At 43.0% G+C, this 15353-nt stretch overlaps 1 protein-coding gene across 1 annotated transcript; it reads right to left on the reverse strand.

Annotated features, from left to right (window-relative positions):
• Positions 1 to 1595: 1595 nt before the first annotated feature.
• LOC311104432 (heat shock 70 kDa protein-like) lies at positions 1596 to 4973 on the reverse strand. The gene is made up of 2 exons (XM_084146269.1): positions 4867 to 4973; positions 1596 to 3839 (listed from the first exon to the last, which is right to left on the reverse strand). Exon 2 carries the CDS (start codon positions 3814 to 3816, stop codon positions 1882 to 1884), a length of 1935 nt encoding a protein of 644 aa, XP_084002395.1. The 5' UTR covers positions 3817 to 3839; positions 4867 to 4973; the 3' UTR covers positions 1596 to 1881.
• Between the last annotated feature and the right edge of the window lie 10380 nt (positions 4974 to 15353).

A 15353-nucleotide genomic window follows, 5' to 3' on the forward strand; every position in this document is an offset into this window, starting at 1 on the left:
GAGATAAAAGTTTGAAGTGCAGTTTTTGAAGTGCTTTTTCTATAAATTAACTTTTAGATGTAAAGTCCCCTGTTTAAGGGACCTGCGTGGTGAAATCGCAAATTCAACAATGAGTGGTTTGGAATGAATCAGTGGCTAACTGCAAGTGTTGCAAATCAATCACTAGCCTGCTATTCAGTGGAGTGGGTGTGTGGTCCAAGTCTGGGTTTAAGGGTCTCTTTTCCAAGTTTAAAAGGATAAACATTCAACAAGATGGGCCAGAAAAGGTTTAATACATTGGCCATGCTGTCAATCCAGCTAGGAACTCGGGCCTCTTTCTAGTGCTCCGGCCTGAAGATCACTGACGTCATGATTCTACTTAATTTTTTTTCAGAGTTCCCAGTTGTCTTGAAAGCACCATCAATCCAGAGAATGCCAGACTTTGATGACAAAGTTTGATGGCAAAATTTGTCAACGAAGGACTGCCGCACCACCTTCCTGTTCAAGTGAGCACAGCACAACAAGGTGAGTCCAAAAATTGCTGCTGCTGCATAAATTAAGTAATATGCCAGGAAGATATGTATACTGTAGCTAAGAAACTAATACTAAGTGTATGTTGTGTATTAAGCTGTTAGTAGCCCATGTGCCTCAACCTAATAATTTGGTCCCTTTCCCCCTCCTAACTTTGCTTACTGTTCTGACTTGGTGGTGCACATGTAGCCTATAGCCTCAAATATTGTAAGAGCTTTCATTGTCTGCTTATATGCCCGCTTTATTTATCCTACGGTTCTGACTTGGTGTACAGGGAGAATACTGTAAGAACGGCCCCATGTTCTGAATTCTGTCGCTGTAGCCTACATTTCAAAAGTGCTGAACAAATAGTTACATTAACTACGTCCATCCTAGCTCGCTCATTAATGTCTTAATCGATATTAGATTGACTCTTATCCGCTCGTTGTTCCCTTATGCTATAGTTTGTACAGCTCAGTTGTCAGTAGAAACCACATTTGTTTAAGCAAGTCAGCCATATCAGCTATGTTTTTTTCAAAGGCAGTAAATGAGGCAGAATTAACTGTTTCGCTGATAGCCAGGTTTAGCAGTGGCTGAAAAGAAAGCTCTGTTGTTGGGACAGCTTTATGTAGGCCTTAACAGTTTGTGGGCACTGTTTGTCACAGTTATAGTGCAATTCATGTATTGCTTAGTGTTGTGGCTTTGCTGGCATGCATCCTCACATTTTCGGGGGAGTTAGCCCCACCAAGATTTACATGCTAAAATCTCCACTGTGTAGAGTAGCAGGAAATTAGCTTTATAACTAATATTTCACAAAGAATCTCAGAGTAGGAGTACTGATTTTACGATCAGTTTTCCCTTCACACTGTGCCTCTTTTTCCAAGAAGGACCATAGTGATTGTATCAGACTTGATCAAAGAATAAAGCATTGATAAACAGTGGCCATTACGGTGTCCTCACCTGCTCTCCTCTCTCTGGTGGTTTAGCCGTCGATCAAAGTTTTGTTCACAATATTTCATGGTATTGTGTAAAAAAAATGATTAAAATGTGAATACTGAATCTGTTATGACAAGAAGGAATTCAAGGAAACAACCAACAGACCTAGAAACTTATTTCAATACATTTTATTTGCAATGTCCAGCAACGCAATATGTTAAGAAACAACACATTTACATCACCATTTCTTTGATCTTTCAATATGTTTATCTATTGTCATCTTTACAGTACAACCAATAAATATATTAAGCACTTCCTAAACAGCACTGCGCCATGAAAAGGCATTTCAATTTCAACCAGTAGAAATCAGTATATGTACAAAGTATTTCCTGAATAGCAAAACGTATGCAGTGATACTAATGCATTTTGAAAAGTCCATTATACAAGTCCCTCACTTTAGTCAACCTCTTCAATGGTTGGGCCTTGGGAGCTGGCACCAGAGCTGGACCTTGCCTGATCTCCACAGCTACCTGTGGGCATCCCTCCTTGCTGGTATAGCTTGGTAATGATAGGCTGGCACACTTTTTCCAGCTCCTTCAGCTGAAGCTCGTACTCCTCTTTGTCTGCAAGCTGGTTGTTCTCCAACCAGGAAATGGCCTGGTCGCACCTGTCCACAACTTTCTTCTTGTCCTCCTCGCTGATCTTACCTTTGATGTTGTCATCCTCCACGCTGCTCTTCATATTGAAGGCGTACGACTCCAGGGAGTTCTTGGCTGCTATCTTCTCCCTCTGTGCGTCGTCCTCAGCTTTGTATTTGTCGGCATCCTGCACCATCCTCTCAATATCCTCTTTGCTGAGCCGCCCCTTGTCGTTGGTGATGGTGATCTTGTTCTCTTTGCCCGTGCTCTTGTCCACCGCTGATACGTTCAGAATGCCATTGGCGTCGATGTCAAAGGTCACCTCGATCTGAGGGACTCCTCGTGGGGCAGGGGGGATTCCACAGAGCTCAAACTTCCCCAGGTGGTTGTTGTCCTTAGTCATGGCTCTCTCTCCCTCGTAAACCTGGATCAGGACCCCGGGCTGGTTGTCGGAATAAGTGGTGAAGGTCTGGGTCTGTTTGGATGGGATGGTGGTGTTGCGTTTGATCAGGGCGGTCATGACCCCTCCGGCGGTTTCGATGCCCAAGGACAGGGGAGCCACGTCTAGCAGCAGCAGATCCTGGACGTTCTCAGACTTGTCGCCAGACAAGATGGCCGCCTGGACGGCAGCACCGTAGGCCACCGCCTCGTCTGGGTTGATGCTCTTGTTCAGCTCTCGACCGTTGAAGAAGTCCTGCAGGAGCTTCTGGACCTTGGGGATCCGGGTGGAGCCTCCGACCAGGACAACGTCATGGATCTGGGCCTTGTCCATCTTGGCGTCTCTGAGGGCTTTCTCCACAGGCTCCAGGGTTCCCCTGAAGAGGTCCGAACACATCTCCTCAAAACGAGCCCTGGTGATGGAGGTGTAGAAATCGATGCCCTCAAAGAGGGAGTCGATCTCAATGCTGGCCTGGGAGCTGGAGGACAGGGTTCTCTTGGCCCTCTCGCAGGCCGTCCTCAGCCTCCTCAGAGCCCGCTTGTTTTGGCTGATGTCCTTCTTGTGTTTCCTCTTGAACTCCTCCACAAAGTGGCTGACGAGGCGGTTGTCAAAGTCCTCCCCACCCAGGTGAGTGTCCCCAGCAGTGGCCTTCACCTCAAAGATCCCATCCTCAATGGTCAGGATGGACACGTCGAAGGTGCCCCCGCCCAGATCAAAGATCAGGACGTTGCGTTCCCTGGATTTGCCTTTGTCCATGCCGTAGGCGATTGCTGCCGCTGTGGGCTCGTTGATTATCCTCAGTACATTCAGCCCAGCGATCACTCCAGCATCCTTAGTGGCCTGTCTCTGTGAGTCGTTGAAGTAGGCGGGGACTGTGATGACTGCGTTGGACACCTTCTGGCCCAGGTAGGCCTCAGCGATCTCCCTCATCTTCACCAGGACCATGGAGGAGATTTCCTCTGGGTTGAAGGATTTGTTCTCACCTTTGTAATCTACCTGAACTTTAGGCTTTCCTCCATCGCTGACCACCTTGAAGGGCCAGTGCTTCATGTCGGCTTGCACAACCTGATCGTCGAACTTTCGGCCAATCAGGCGCTTGGCGTCGAAAACTGTGTTGTTGGGGTTCATGGCCACCTGGTTCTTTGCTGCGTCACCGATGAGTCTCTCGGTGTCTGTGAAGGCCACATAGCTGGGTGTGGTCCTGTTGCCCTGGTCGTTGGCGATGATCTCTACTTTACCATGCTGGAACACCCCCACACAGGAGTAGGTGGTGCCCAGGTCAATGCCGATAGACAGGCTTTTAGCTGACGACATCTTGATGGTTTGGAGTTAGTTGCCTACAAAAGAATGAAAGAAGGTTTTAGAAATTGATATTATTCTACGAAAACCTAGGTGCAAGTAGTGTCAATCTCCAACAACAGAGGTGTTAGCCTAAATATACTTGAATAACAACCAAACCTGGGTTCTAATACATACATATTTAAGTATTTGTATTTTAAATAATGTGGCCGAATAAACCAATTCTACTGGAATTATTTGAAAGTATTTTCTAATAATTTCCTATAAATACTATTTGAAACTAGTTCATAAATACATTTCAAATACCCCTAGGAGCAAACAGTCCTGGGTTCAAATGCATGGAGTATTTAAACATTTTTTGTTTGAAAATACACTTGTTGTCTGTGTATTTGAGTATTTTCACATACGTGCTGATACTTTCCAAATGTATTGCCAAATGCATTCCAATATTCAACTAATTGTATTTTCAAATAAAAAATATCAAAATACTTCTAAATGTACCGGTATTTGAAAGTAATTGAAATACAATAAATAGTATTTGAATGAGTCTGATAACACTGTTGTCAATGTATTGCATTGTGTTATATAGCCTATTAGTGTTATTAGCTAGCCTAATACAGGCCAGGCACATATTCAGTGGGGTGTAACATACAGAAAATGGCAGACACAATCATTTCTGCTAATCTATGACAGAGAAACGTCTTTTTACAATAGGCCTTGTATGAACTGCACCCTCCTGAATAATATTGAGTTAATATCTTCACATAATTAGAGCAGATTTTCTTAAAAATAAGAAATTATAATAAAATATGCTAGAAAACATGGTGAATATAGCCCTAGTCTGTTCACAGAAATAAGGATATAATAAATGGATGATTATTTCAGTAGTAATATTATTTCAGTAACAGTTCAATACAATTATTTCGGTATTAGTTAACCAAATATTTTGGCATATAATGTTATAGCTAAACCGGCTGTCTACACAACCAACATAGCAGAATGTTCTATTTCCATAAAGTTTACAACAGTCATGCATATGAAAATAGGCTACTGAAAGTTACTTACAGTTTGTGAATGTAGAGGTCTCAATGAAAGGAATCAGGCAGTAGCCTATAAAGTCGCACTGCTCTTTTCTTGCTTTCTTCACCCTTCAGTATTCTCGTTGAGTCGATGTTTTAAATGAATGCAATTCACCATAATATATACTATCCCTGATTTCGAGACATTTCTCGAACGCTCTGACTACTCTGACCAATGAGAGTGCAGCATTCCTGTGCGATGACTGACGCTGCGAGGCGCATGCGTTGCAAGCGCAGCAAAGGAAAGCTCTCGTCTTTCCAGAGCGTTCCAGAGGGGCGGAGAACTGCCCAGAAGGCACACAAATAATGAAACCAGAAGTTCAGTCAGTAGTGTAGCTAGCCGGTTTCCTACATTCCCTTGTGTTGATTAAAAGTATAAAAAACAGTTAATGGTTCAAATTTCAACACAAATGAAACAACATGCGGTTCAACCTTTGTCGAAATGTCAGTCTATACGCTGTAGTTCCTCAACAGTTCACGAGATGTCAGTCTATGCATTTCTTCTCACTAATGAATTATATATATATTTATTGGAAGATAATTGAGCGAGTGTGTGTGAGACAGAGAGGGCGAAAGAAAGAAAGAGAGCCTACAGCACAAATGGCATTGCAAGTAATTTTTTCTACAAACAACTAACCACTAGTTAGGTCCCTGCTTACTTTTCAACATATTTGTATTAAAGCCAGAGTATTTAAGATTTCCAGTATACCTTTTTAAAATGAAAGACAAATAATGAACACACTGGCTAATCCTTCTCTTTTCTATTTTAGTATATTAAATGCTATTCTATTGTAGTCCATTCGTCTATTTTAGAAAACTTTATTTGAAAACAATCACAGTAAGGAACTTAATTGTTACCCAGAAAGGATTTGCTATTGAGATGGGAAAAAAAACCTGGCTGCATTGGACCTATAAACACATGCTGGTGAAGTGAAAGAGAAATGCCATAGAGGATGACGAGAAAGGTGGAACTTGAATTGACAGTAAGTACACACTGTGTATAAACAACACAATACTGAAAGCAAGCTATAGGGACAACACCAAACACAGCAGTAGGCCTACAGTATGTGGCCACTGACACAGAAAGGCTGCATGTAGGCCTACTATAGCCTACAGTAATCATGGATCTATTCAGCTAGTTTGAAATAAATGATTTACCAATCTCCATAAGGATATATTTTAATTACAAAAACATTTTAAATTATATGCAATTATATAAGCTTGTTGTAAACATTTTGTAAACATTCATGCAAATAATGCATTTTTGAAATAGATAGCCTAGTAGTTCAGTATAAGACAAATACTGATTCACAGATGGTGGTGATTTCATTTCAAAATGTGTTTAGTGCCCCTCCATTTTCCCACCATCCAAGTACTCTGAAGCAAACAAAGTCCCTGAAACTCCTCCTGCTGCCACCCTGCTCTCTAGTCTACTTTCCCTTCCCATCCTCTCTCTCCCACCATATCGCGAGAGATAGGGAGCACAGAAATATTCATATGTTAGCAACAACTGTTATAAAATGATAATTATATCGCGGATATATAAACTAATTGTATAAAACGCTGGAGCGTATAATATAGGGATATAAATTAAAATTCTAATGTAAGCCAACGCAAGATTGCTAGTTGTTTTATTAATAGCTGGCTAGCTAATAATAATAGCTAGGTAGCTAGCTACATATTAGCTAGCGATTCGCCTGTTGGCTGTAGCACATATGGGAGGCACAAGTTAACGATTAACTAGCTAACTGTAAAGTGGACACTATTTTGAAGACAAGCGTGTACAAGTGGGTAAACATAACATTACTTCAATTAGCTAGCACCCCTTATTCAATGATAATAGCCATAACCTAGGTAGCTACTATAACAAACGATAGCTAGATACTGTTAGCTGGCTAAACTGCTGTTATTTAATGCTAGCTCGCTACCGTTACATGGCTTACATTTTAGCTACATTGTTGAATATTGGCTAGTTAGCTACTTAGCTAATTTTCCCCCAACATCGGACACCCCCTAACTTCGGACACTCTCTAGCGGTTGGAGGACTAATCACCTCGAGCTCAACATTTACAGTGAGGGAAAAAAGTATTTGATCCCTTGCTGATTTAGTATGTTTGCCCACTGACAAAGAAATGATCAGTCTATAATTTTAATGGTAGGTTTATTTGAACAGTGAGAGACAGAATAACAACAAAAAAATCCAGAAAAACGCATGTCAAAAATTTTATAAATTGATTTGCATTTTAATGAGGGAAATAAGTATTTGACCCCTCTGCAAAACATGACTTAGTACTTGGTGGCAAAACCCTTGTTGGCAATCACAGAGGTCAGACGTTTCTTGTAGTTGGCCACCAGGTTTGCACACATCTCAGGAGGGATTTTGTCCCACTCCTCTTTGCAGATCTTCTCCAAGTCATTAAGGTTTCGAGGCTGATGTTTGGCAACTTGAACCTTCAGCTCCCTCCACAGATTTTCTAGGGGATTAAGGTCTGGAGACTGGCTAGGCCACTCCAGGACCTTAGTGTGCTTCTTCTTGAGCCACTCCTTTGTTGCCTTGGCCATGTGTTTTTGGTCATTGTCATGCTGGAATACCCATCCACGACCCATTTTCAATGCCCTGGCTGAGGGAAGGAGGTTCTCACCCAGGATTTGACTGTACGTGGCCCCGTCCATCGTCCCTTTGATGTGGTGAAGTTGTCCTGTCCCCTTAGCAGTTTGACGATGGGGATGGTGTTCCAGGGGTCATAGGCAGCATTCCTCGTCCTCCAAACACGGCGAGTTGAGTTGATTCCAAAGAGCTTCATTTTGGTCTCATCTGACCACAACACTGTCACCCAGTTCTCCTCTGAATCATTCAGATGTTCATTGGCAAACTTCAGACGGGCATGTATATGTGCTTTCTTGAGCAGGGGGACCTTGCGGGTGCTGCAGGATTTCAGTCCTTCACGGTGTAGTGTGTTACCAATTGTTTTCTTGGTGACTATGGTCCCAGCTGCCTTGAGATCATTGACAAGATCCTCCCGTGTAGTTCTGGGCTGATTCCTCACCGTTCTCATGATCATTGCAACTCCACAAGGTGAGATCTTGCATGGAGCCCCAGGCCGAGGGAGATTGACAGTTCTTTTGTGTTTCTTCCATTTGCGAATAATCGCACCAACTGTTGTCACCTTCTCACCAAGCTGCTTGGCGATGGTCTTGTAGCCCATTCCAGCCTTGTGTAGGTCTACAATCTTGTCCCTGACATCCTTGGAGAGCTCTTTGGTCATGGCCATGGTGGAGAGTTTGGAATCTGATTAATTGATTGCTTCTGTGGACAGGTGTCTGTTATACAGGTAACAAGCTGAGATTAGGAGCACTCCCTTTAAGAGTGTGCACCTAATCTCAGCTCGTTACCTGTATAAAAGACACCTGGGAGCCAGAAATCTTTATGATTGAGAGGGGGTCAAATACTTATTTCCCTCATTCAAATGCAAATCAATTTATAACATTTTTGACATGCGTTTTTTCTGTTTTTTTTGTTTGTTATTCTGTCTCTCACTGTTCAAATAAACCTACCATTAAAATTATAGATAATTTCTTTGTCAGTGGGCAAACGTACAAAATCAGCAGGGGATCATATACTTTTTTCCCTCAATGTAAATGGACTGGAAAATAACGGTACGTTTTGCGACTAAAGACACCCTTCTAGCTAGCTGACCACCGATTTTCAGTGCAAGTTATGTAAGTTAAATTAGGTTTTGAGAGTTTTCAAAAAAGTTATATATGTACACATTTTGTAGGACACGCTGTATATTGTAAAATTCGACTGCGCGACAGACCACACATAATTTAATATCCAAATTTTTACCTCTGAAATATAGCTAACGGATTTTCTAATGTTGCTAGCTTAGTTGCTAAATGTTGATAGAACTGCTAAGACAGCAAAAAGGAAAGAAATTGTAAGCTGAATGTTGTCAAGCTTTATCGTATCAAAATTGGAGTCCTCTGACGGGATCGTTTTGCACAATCTGCAAAAATGTATTTGGAACTTTGAACCATTCACTTTTTGACACCTATCACTGTTGGCTATGTTTCATCTTACAACAGCTACATAGAGGCAGTATTTAGTCAAATGTTACAATGCATTCATCAATATTAAACTAATTGGGACACTAATTTTCATTACAGATAACATCAAACAAAAAACGTGGGTACACTTTCAGTTATTGTGAAAACTTTCATCACCTTTCAATGCCTTAACTTTGAAATGTAAATGTTTATACATATTCAGATTGAGTTATCTTTCTAAAATGTGTATAGTATGCCAAGTTATTTAGCTACATGTATTTACCCCAACAGCATGGAGAAAGTCAAGAGGAAGCAGTGGAGTGAGGTGAACATGTTCCATGCCATGGAGGACTGCGGGGCAGGGATGGGTATCCGCCAGGTTGCCGAGGTTAGGCATCTTTTGTTTTTAGGAGATTACCATGTGTATGTGAATTTTATCTGCTAGTAACAGTTTTCTTTTCTTATCTACCAAGGTGCATGGTATACCTCGGCAGACCCTGGAGGACAGGCTGAGCGGCCGGGTGACCCATGGTTGTCGCAGTGGACCACCCACATTGCTTGCACCAGAGGATGAAAATTCTCTGAAAATACTGTACTATATCAGCCATGGGTTCCCCTTCACCAGACAGAGGCTGATGAAATACGTAGACAAAATATGCAGGTATTTGGTGTTCTATGTGTTTATGTATGTAGATTGCTGGACTGACTGTTCTCAATGTGTGTGATGTAAATGTGGATGTGTATGGTGATGCCAAAACAAACATTTTCATCCTGGATGGACAATTATATATTCTATTCTATTGTAGGTTTCGGCACCCAGGGGAAACAATCCCACCACTGGGGAAGAGGTGGTGGGAAATGTTCAGGAGGAGGCACAAGAACCTGAGCATGAGGAGGCCGGACACCCTGGACGGGGAGAGCTGAGTGTGCCACACATCCGACGATGGACACCTTCTTTACTTCTTATGAGAAGCACTTGGAGGAGAGTGGGTTGAGGGAGAAACCCAGACAAATCTATAACTGCGTTGAGTCTGGGTTTCGTAGCGACCAGAGCAGGCACAAAGTGCTGGCTCCCCGGGGCGCAAAACACGTGTACCCGCAGGCTCCGGGGACCAAGGAGCACATCACAGTGCTGGCCTGCTTCAACGCAGCTGGGGAGGACGTCCCACCATTTATCAACTACCCCAAGTGTTTCCCCGGTGGCCACTACACACTGGGAGCCCCCCCCCCCCATGTCTTGTATATGGACGGTCAAACAGTTGCTACATTGACGGGGACCTGTTCAGGAAGTGGTTTCAGCACTTCATTAAGCGTGGAGTGAAAGAGCGCCCTCTCCTTCTCCTCTTCGATGGGCACAAGAGACACATGGACCTGGAGGTGCTCGCGGCGGCACTAAGGGAAGGGGTTCTTTGTCTTCCACCACACTGCACCCATGTCCTAAAGCCGCTGGACGTGGCATACTTTCGCCCTTTTAAAGGCTGAGTTCTCCAAGGTAGCTGGAGACCTTAGCCATTTTGACTACTCCTACATGGTAAACAAATCAGAATTTGCCAGAGTATTCCGCTACCCGTACCAGCGATGCAAGGACATGCGCTATGTGGTGGAAGGGTTTAAGAAGTGTGGCCTCTTCCCTTTTGACCCTTCAGCCATTGAAGGGTCCCGTTTAATGCCGTCTCGGTCCCTACCGGGTCCCACCACCGCCTCTCCTGGAACCAGCAGCACTGTGCCGTGCATCAGCACCTCCTCCCCAGTGACCACACGAGGACCCTCAGCCCCTGCTCCAGTCCCAGCCCTAGCTCTAGAAGAACACCCCCTAATAGAGGGGGGGCTGATAGCGAAGGACCTGGGTTACATCTTTACTGTCCTGAAGTATCGGCTAGACCGATACAGAAGACTCCCTGTGGTCGCCACATGCCTCACCGGGGAGGAATACACGCTTCAGTGGCAGGAGAGGGGTGAGACATAGAGGGCAGAGGGCAGAGGCAGAGGAGAAAGAGCGTCAGGCAGCCCTCAGAACACAGAGGGCACAGGAGAGGGCTGCCATGGATTAGACCATCGCCTCTGCTGGACCCCCTGCTGGAACCACTCCTGACAGCTGCATTACCACTGCCAGTGCCTCCCAATGTGCAACACCTGTAAGAGCCGCCGGAGTCCCCAGCTGCAGAAGAAGGCCACGTCTCCAGGCCACACCATCTTTGGCCCCTCAACCCCACCATTACAAACACCAGCTCCTCCAAGCCATCGTCTGCGGTTTTGTCCACCACCACCACGATGCACACCACCCCCCTGTCTGTCACCACCAACACGGCCTCCTCTGGACCAACTGCCTCCTCCGTCTCCCCTGGTCACACCACCATAGCAGCCTCGTCTGGTGACCCTGCCCCCTGCAATTTGAATACAGCCACCTCCACAGGTAAACATATGTTAAATTACAAAACAATGACTGTTTGTTATCTGTTTTATAAAAGAGCAATGTAAAAACAGCAAACATCTCTCTTTACATATCTACAGCCCTCAAGTCATCTCCACCTCCTCCAAAACCTCTGCAGCTTCCTCCAGAGGTATTGATGTACATGCTAATTGCTAACCCGTTAGCTAACAAATATCGTATTGCAAGCTGGCAAGTAAGTATTTTGTGCAAATGGGGGATATGATGAAAAGCGTATTCATAAAAAACTAAAAACAGGAAAATAGATTTAACAAGAATGCAACCATTCTTATTTTAGATTTTACATTTATTTGTAATTTAAAATAATTAGACATAGTTAGACATCCTATTTATTTTATCTTCATAACCATTGCAGAATATATTCCTCACCTTTTCTGGCCGTGATGGGTATATATTCCCGAAGGAGCCATACAACAAATTACCATGTGCATCTCTCATTTAATTGAACCTAGTAGCCTAGTGAATAGAAAGGCATTCGGACCCCTTGACTTATTCAGATCCCTTGACTTTTTCGACATTTTGTTACTTTACAGCCGTATTATAAAATGTATTCAATTGTTTTTTCCCTCATTAATCTACACACAATACCCCATAACGACAAAGCAAAAACAGGTTTTTAGAAATGTTTGCAAATGTATAATAAAAAACGAAATGCTGAAATATTACATTTACATAAGTATTTACATTTACATTTTAGTCATTTAGCAGACGCTCTTATCCAGAGCGACTTACAGTTGGTGAGTGCATACATCTTTCATCCTGGCCCCCCGTGGGAATCGAACCCACAACCCTGGCGTTGCAAACGCCATACTCTACCAACTGAGCTACACGGGGCAAGAAGTAAGTATTCAGACCGTTTACTCTGTACTTTGTTGAAACACCTTTGGCAGCGATTACAGCCTCAAGTCTTCTTGGGTATGACGCTACAAGCTTGGCACACCTGTATTTGGGGAGTTTCTCCCATTTTTCTCTGCAGATCCTCTCAAGCTCTGTCAGGTTGGATGGGGAGCGTCGCTGCACAGCTATTTTCAGGTGTTTCCCGAGATGTTCGATCAGGTTCATGTCCGGGCTCTGGCTGGGCCACTCCGTTTATCTTTCCCTCGATCTTTGACTAGTCTCCCAGTCCCTGGCGCTGAAAAACATCCCCACAGCATGATGCTGCCACCACCATGCTTCACAGTAGGGATGGTGCCAGGTTTTCTCCAGACGTGACGCTTGGCATTCAGGCCAAAGAGTTCAATCTTGGTTTCATCAGATCACAGAATCTTGTTTCTCATGGTCTGAGAGTCTTTAGGTGCCTTTTGGCAAACTCCAAGCGGGCTGTCATGTGCCTTTTACTGAGAAGCTTCCATTTAGCCACTCTACCATAAAGGCCTTATTGGTGGAGTGCTGCAGAGATGGTTGTCCTTCTCCCATTTCCACAGAGGAACTCTGGAGCTCTGTCAGAGTGACCATCGGGTTCTTGGTCACCTGACCAAGGCCCTTCTCTCCCGATAGCTCAGTTTGGCCGGGCGGGCAACTCTAGGAAGAGTCTTGGTGGTTACAAACTTCTTCCATTTAAGAATGATGGAGGCCACTGTGTTCTTGGGGACCTTCAATGCTGCAGACATTTTTTGGTACCCTTCCCCAGAATTTTGCCTCGACACAATCCTGTCTCTGAGCTATTCCCCTAAGTTTATGCCCATTGGTTGAGAGAAAGCAAAGTGATAATTGCACTAGTGAGCCCATAAGTTACTTAGAAAGCATGGTGAAATTTCCTTAGTGTGCCGTACTCATAGGCTGAAGTTAGTAAGTGAATGATGATCCTAACGCTTGCTAATTGTAACGGAGGAGACGTGACACTATACTGATGAGGTAACATTGTAAACTACCAAATGAATACCTGCTATGCCCATGAGCTAGGAAGCAATGTGAATATATTATGCTTACTGAATAGAAATACAAGTGACACCCAGAACAGCTTTACTGATTAAACTTTTGTAAACTACATTAGTAGGCCTACTATAAAAAATAAAATAAAAAGTCAAGTAGAACAAAGACACACGAGAAATAGAAATGTAACTACTGTAATGTAACTACTTTTTTTTGTAGCCTACCCTACAATGTTTCAGCATTCGAGGACAATCCATCATATTTAGGTTGGGGGAAAAGTCATTGTTGAATTAAAAAGTATTGCTGACAGGTCCACGACAATTTGCTATTGTTTTCTCTCAGAAACAGACACAGTCCATTACCAGATACAGCATAAATTACTGCTAAAGATGAAAACATTCTGCCAACACAATAAATAGACCGGTAGCTTATGTAAAGGATGTGACTGTATGGGTAGGCTACAGTATTGCTGTGTGATAGGAGCACAACAACATTGCCTATTTAATCTCAGAGCCTATACAAAGGCAGGACATATAAACCCAATAATCTATTGATAAACTCAATATTGAACAACAATTTGTCTTTTGCATGCCGTGACCTAATGCCAATAGTTCCAAATTATACAGCAAAAAAAGGGCATTATTGTCACCATAAAAGGTGAATGGAGACGTTTTCCAGGCAGAGTTTTAATGCATGTTCAAGTGCATATAACGGGAAACATGCGTATGTATGGCGTGCGGTAAGTTTATAAATCTAAAAAAAAAATCTGAAATGGCGCACATAGCAATTTCGTGTGAAATTTACGCAACGGTTATAAATGAGGCCCCTGGTATGATGATGCATTGATCACTTATACAGTTTAAAGCATTTATTTTTGTGTTTTTGCCCAAAGTCTACCTGTAAAGTAACTGTCCAGTGTTTTCAGATTTCTATTAAATATGACCTTTAATTAATATGAGTACAATTGTTTTCCTTCCAATTTTTTACAATTAAGTATGTTAAAAAGCAGATTTTCTGTGTTGGAATGGTGTTGGCGTATACCGGTCATCGTCTGCTAAATGACTAAAATGTAAATGAAGAAATGGCAAGCATTTATGAAACGGTCAGTTTGAGATAAAAGTTTGAAGTGCAGTTTTTGAAGTGCTTTTTCTATAAATTAACTTTTAGATGTAAAGTCCCCTGTTTAAGGGACCTGCGTGGTGAAATCGCAAATTCAACAATGAGTGGTTTGGAATGACTCAGTGGCTAACTGCAAGTGTTGCAAAGCAATCACTAGCCTGCTATTCAGTGGAGTGGGTGTGTGGTCCAAGTCTGGGTTTAAGGGTCTCTTTTCCAAGTTTAAAAGGATAAACATTCAACAAGATGGGCCAGAAAAGGTTTAATACATTGGCCATGCTGTCAATCCAGCTGGGAACTCGGGCCTCTTTCTAGTGCTCCGACCTGAAGATCACTGACGTCATGATTCTACTTAATTTTTTTTCAGAGTTCCCAGTTGTCTTGAAAGCACCATAAATCCAGAGAATGCCAGACTTTGATGACAAAGTTTGATGGCAAAATTTGTCAACGAAGGACTGCCGCGCCACCTTCCTGTTCAAGTGAGCACAGCACAACAAGGTGAGTCCAAAAATTGCTGCTGCTGCATAAATTAAGTAATATGCCAGGAAGATATGTATACTGTAGCTAAGAAAGTAATACTAAGTGTATGGTGTGTATTAAGCTGTTAGTAGCCCATGTGCCTCACCCTAATAATTTGGTCCCTTTCCCCCTCCTAACTTTGCTTACTGTTCTGACTTGGTGGTGCACATGTAGCCTATAGCCTCGAATATTGTAAGAGCTTTCATTGTCTGCTTATATGCCCGCTTTATTTATCCTACGGTTCTGACTTGGTGTACAGGGAGAATACTGTAAGAACGGCCCCATGTTCTGAATTCTGTCGCTGTAGCCTACATTTCAAAAGTGCTGAACAAATAGTTACATTAACTACGTCCATCCTAGCTCGCTCATTAATGTCTTAATCGATATTAGATTGACTCTTATCCGCTCGTTGTTCCCTTATGCTATAGTTTTTACATCTCAGTTGTCAGTAGAAACCACATTTGTTTAAG

This window comes from Coregonus lavaretus (assembly GCF_964263955.1).
Source record: "Coregonus lavaretus genome assembly, chromosome: 28".
NCBI lineage: Eukaryota > Metazoa > Chordata > Actinopteri > Salmoniformes > Salmonidae > Coregonus > Coregonus lavaretus.

Bases quoted from the DNA above. Each gene is read 5' to 3' on its own strand.
- LOC311104432 (XM_084146269.1), bottom strand. From the start codon at position 3,816: ATGTCGTCAGCTAAAAGCCTGTCTATCGGCATTGACCTGGGCACCACC.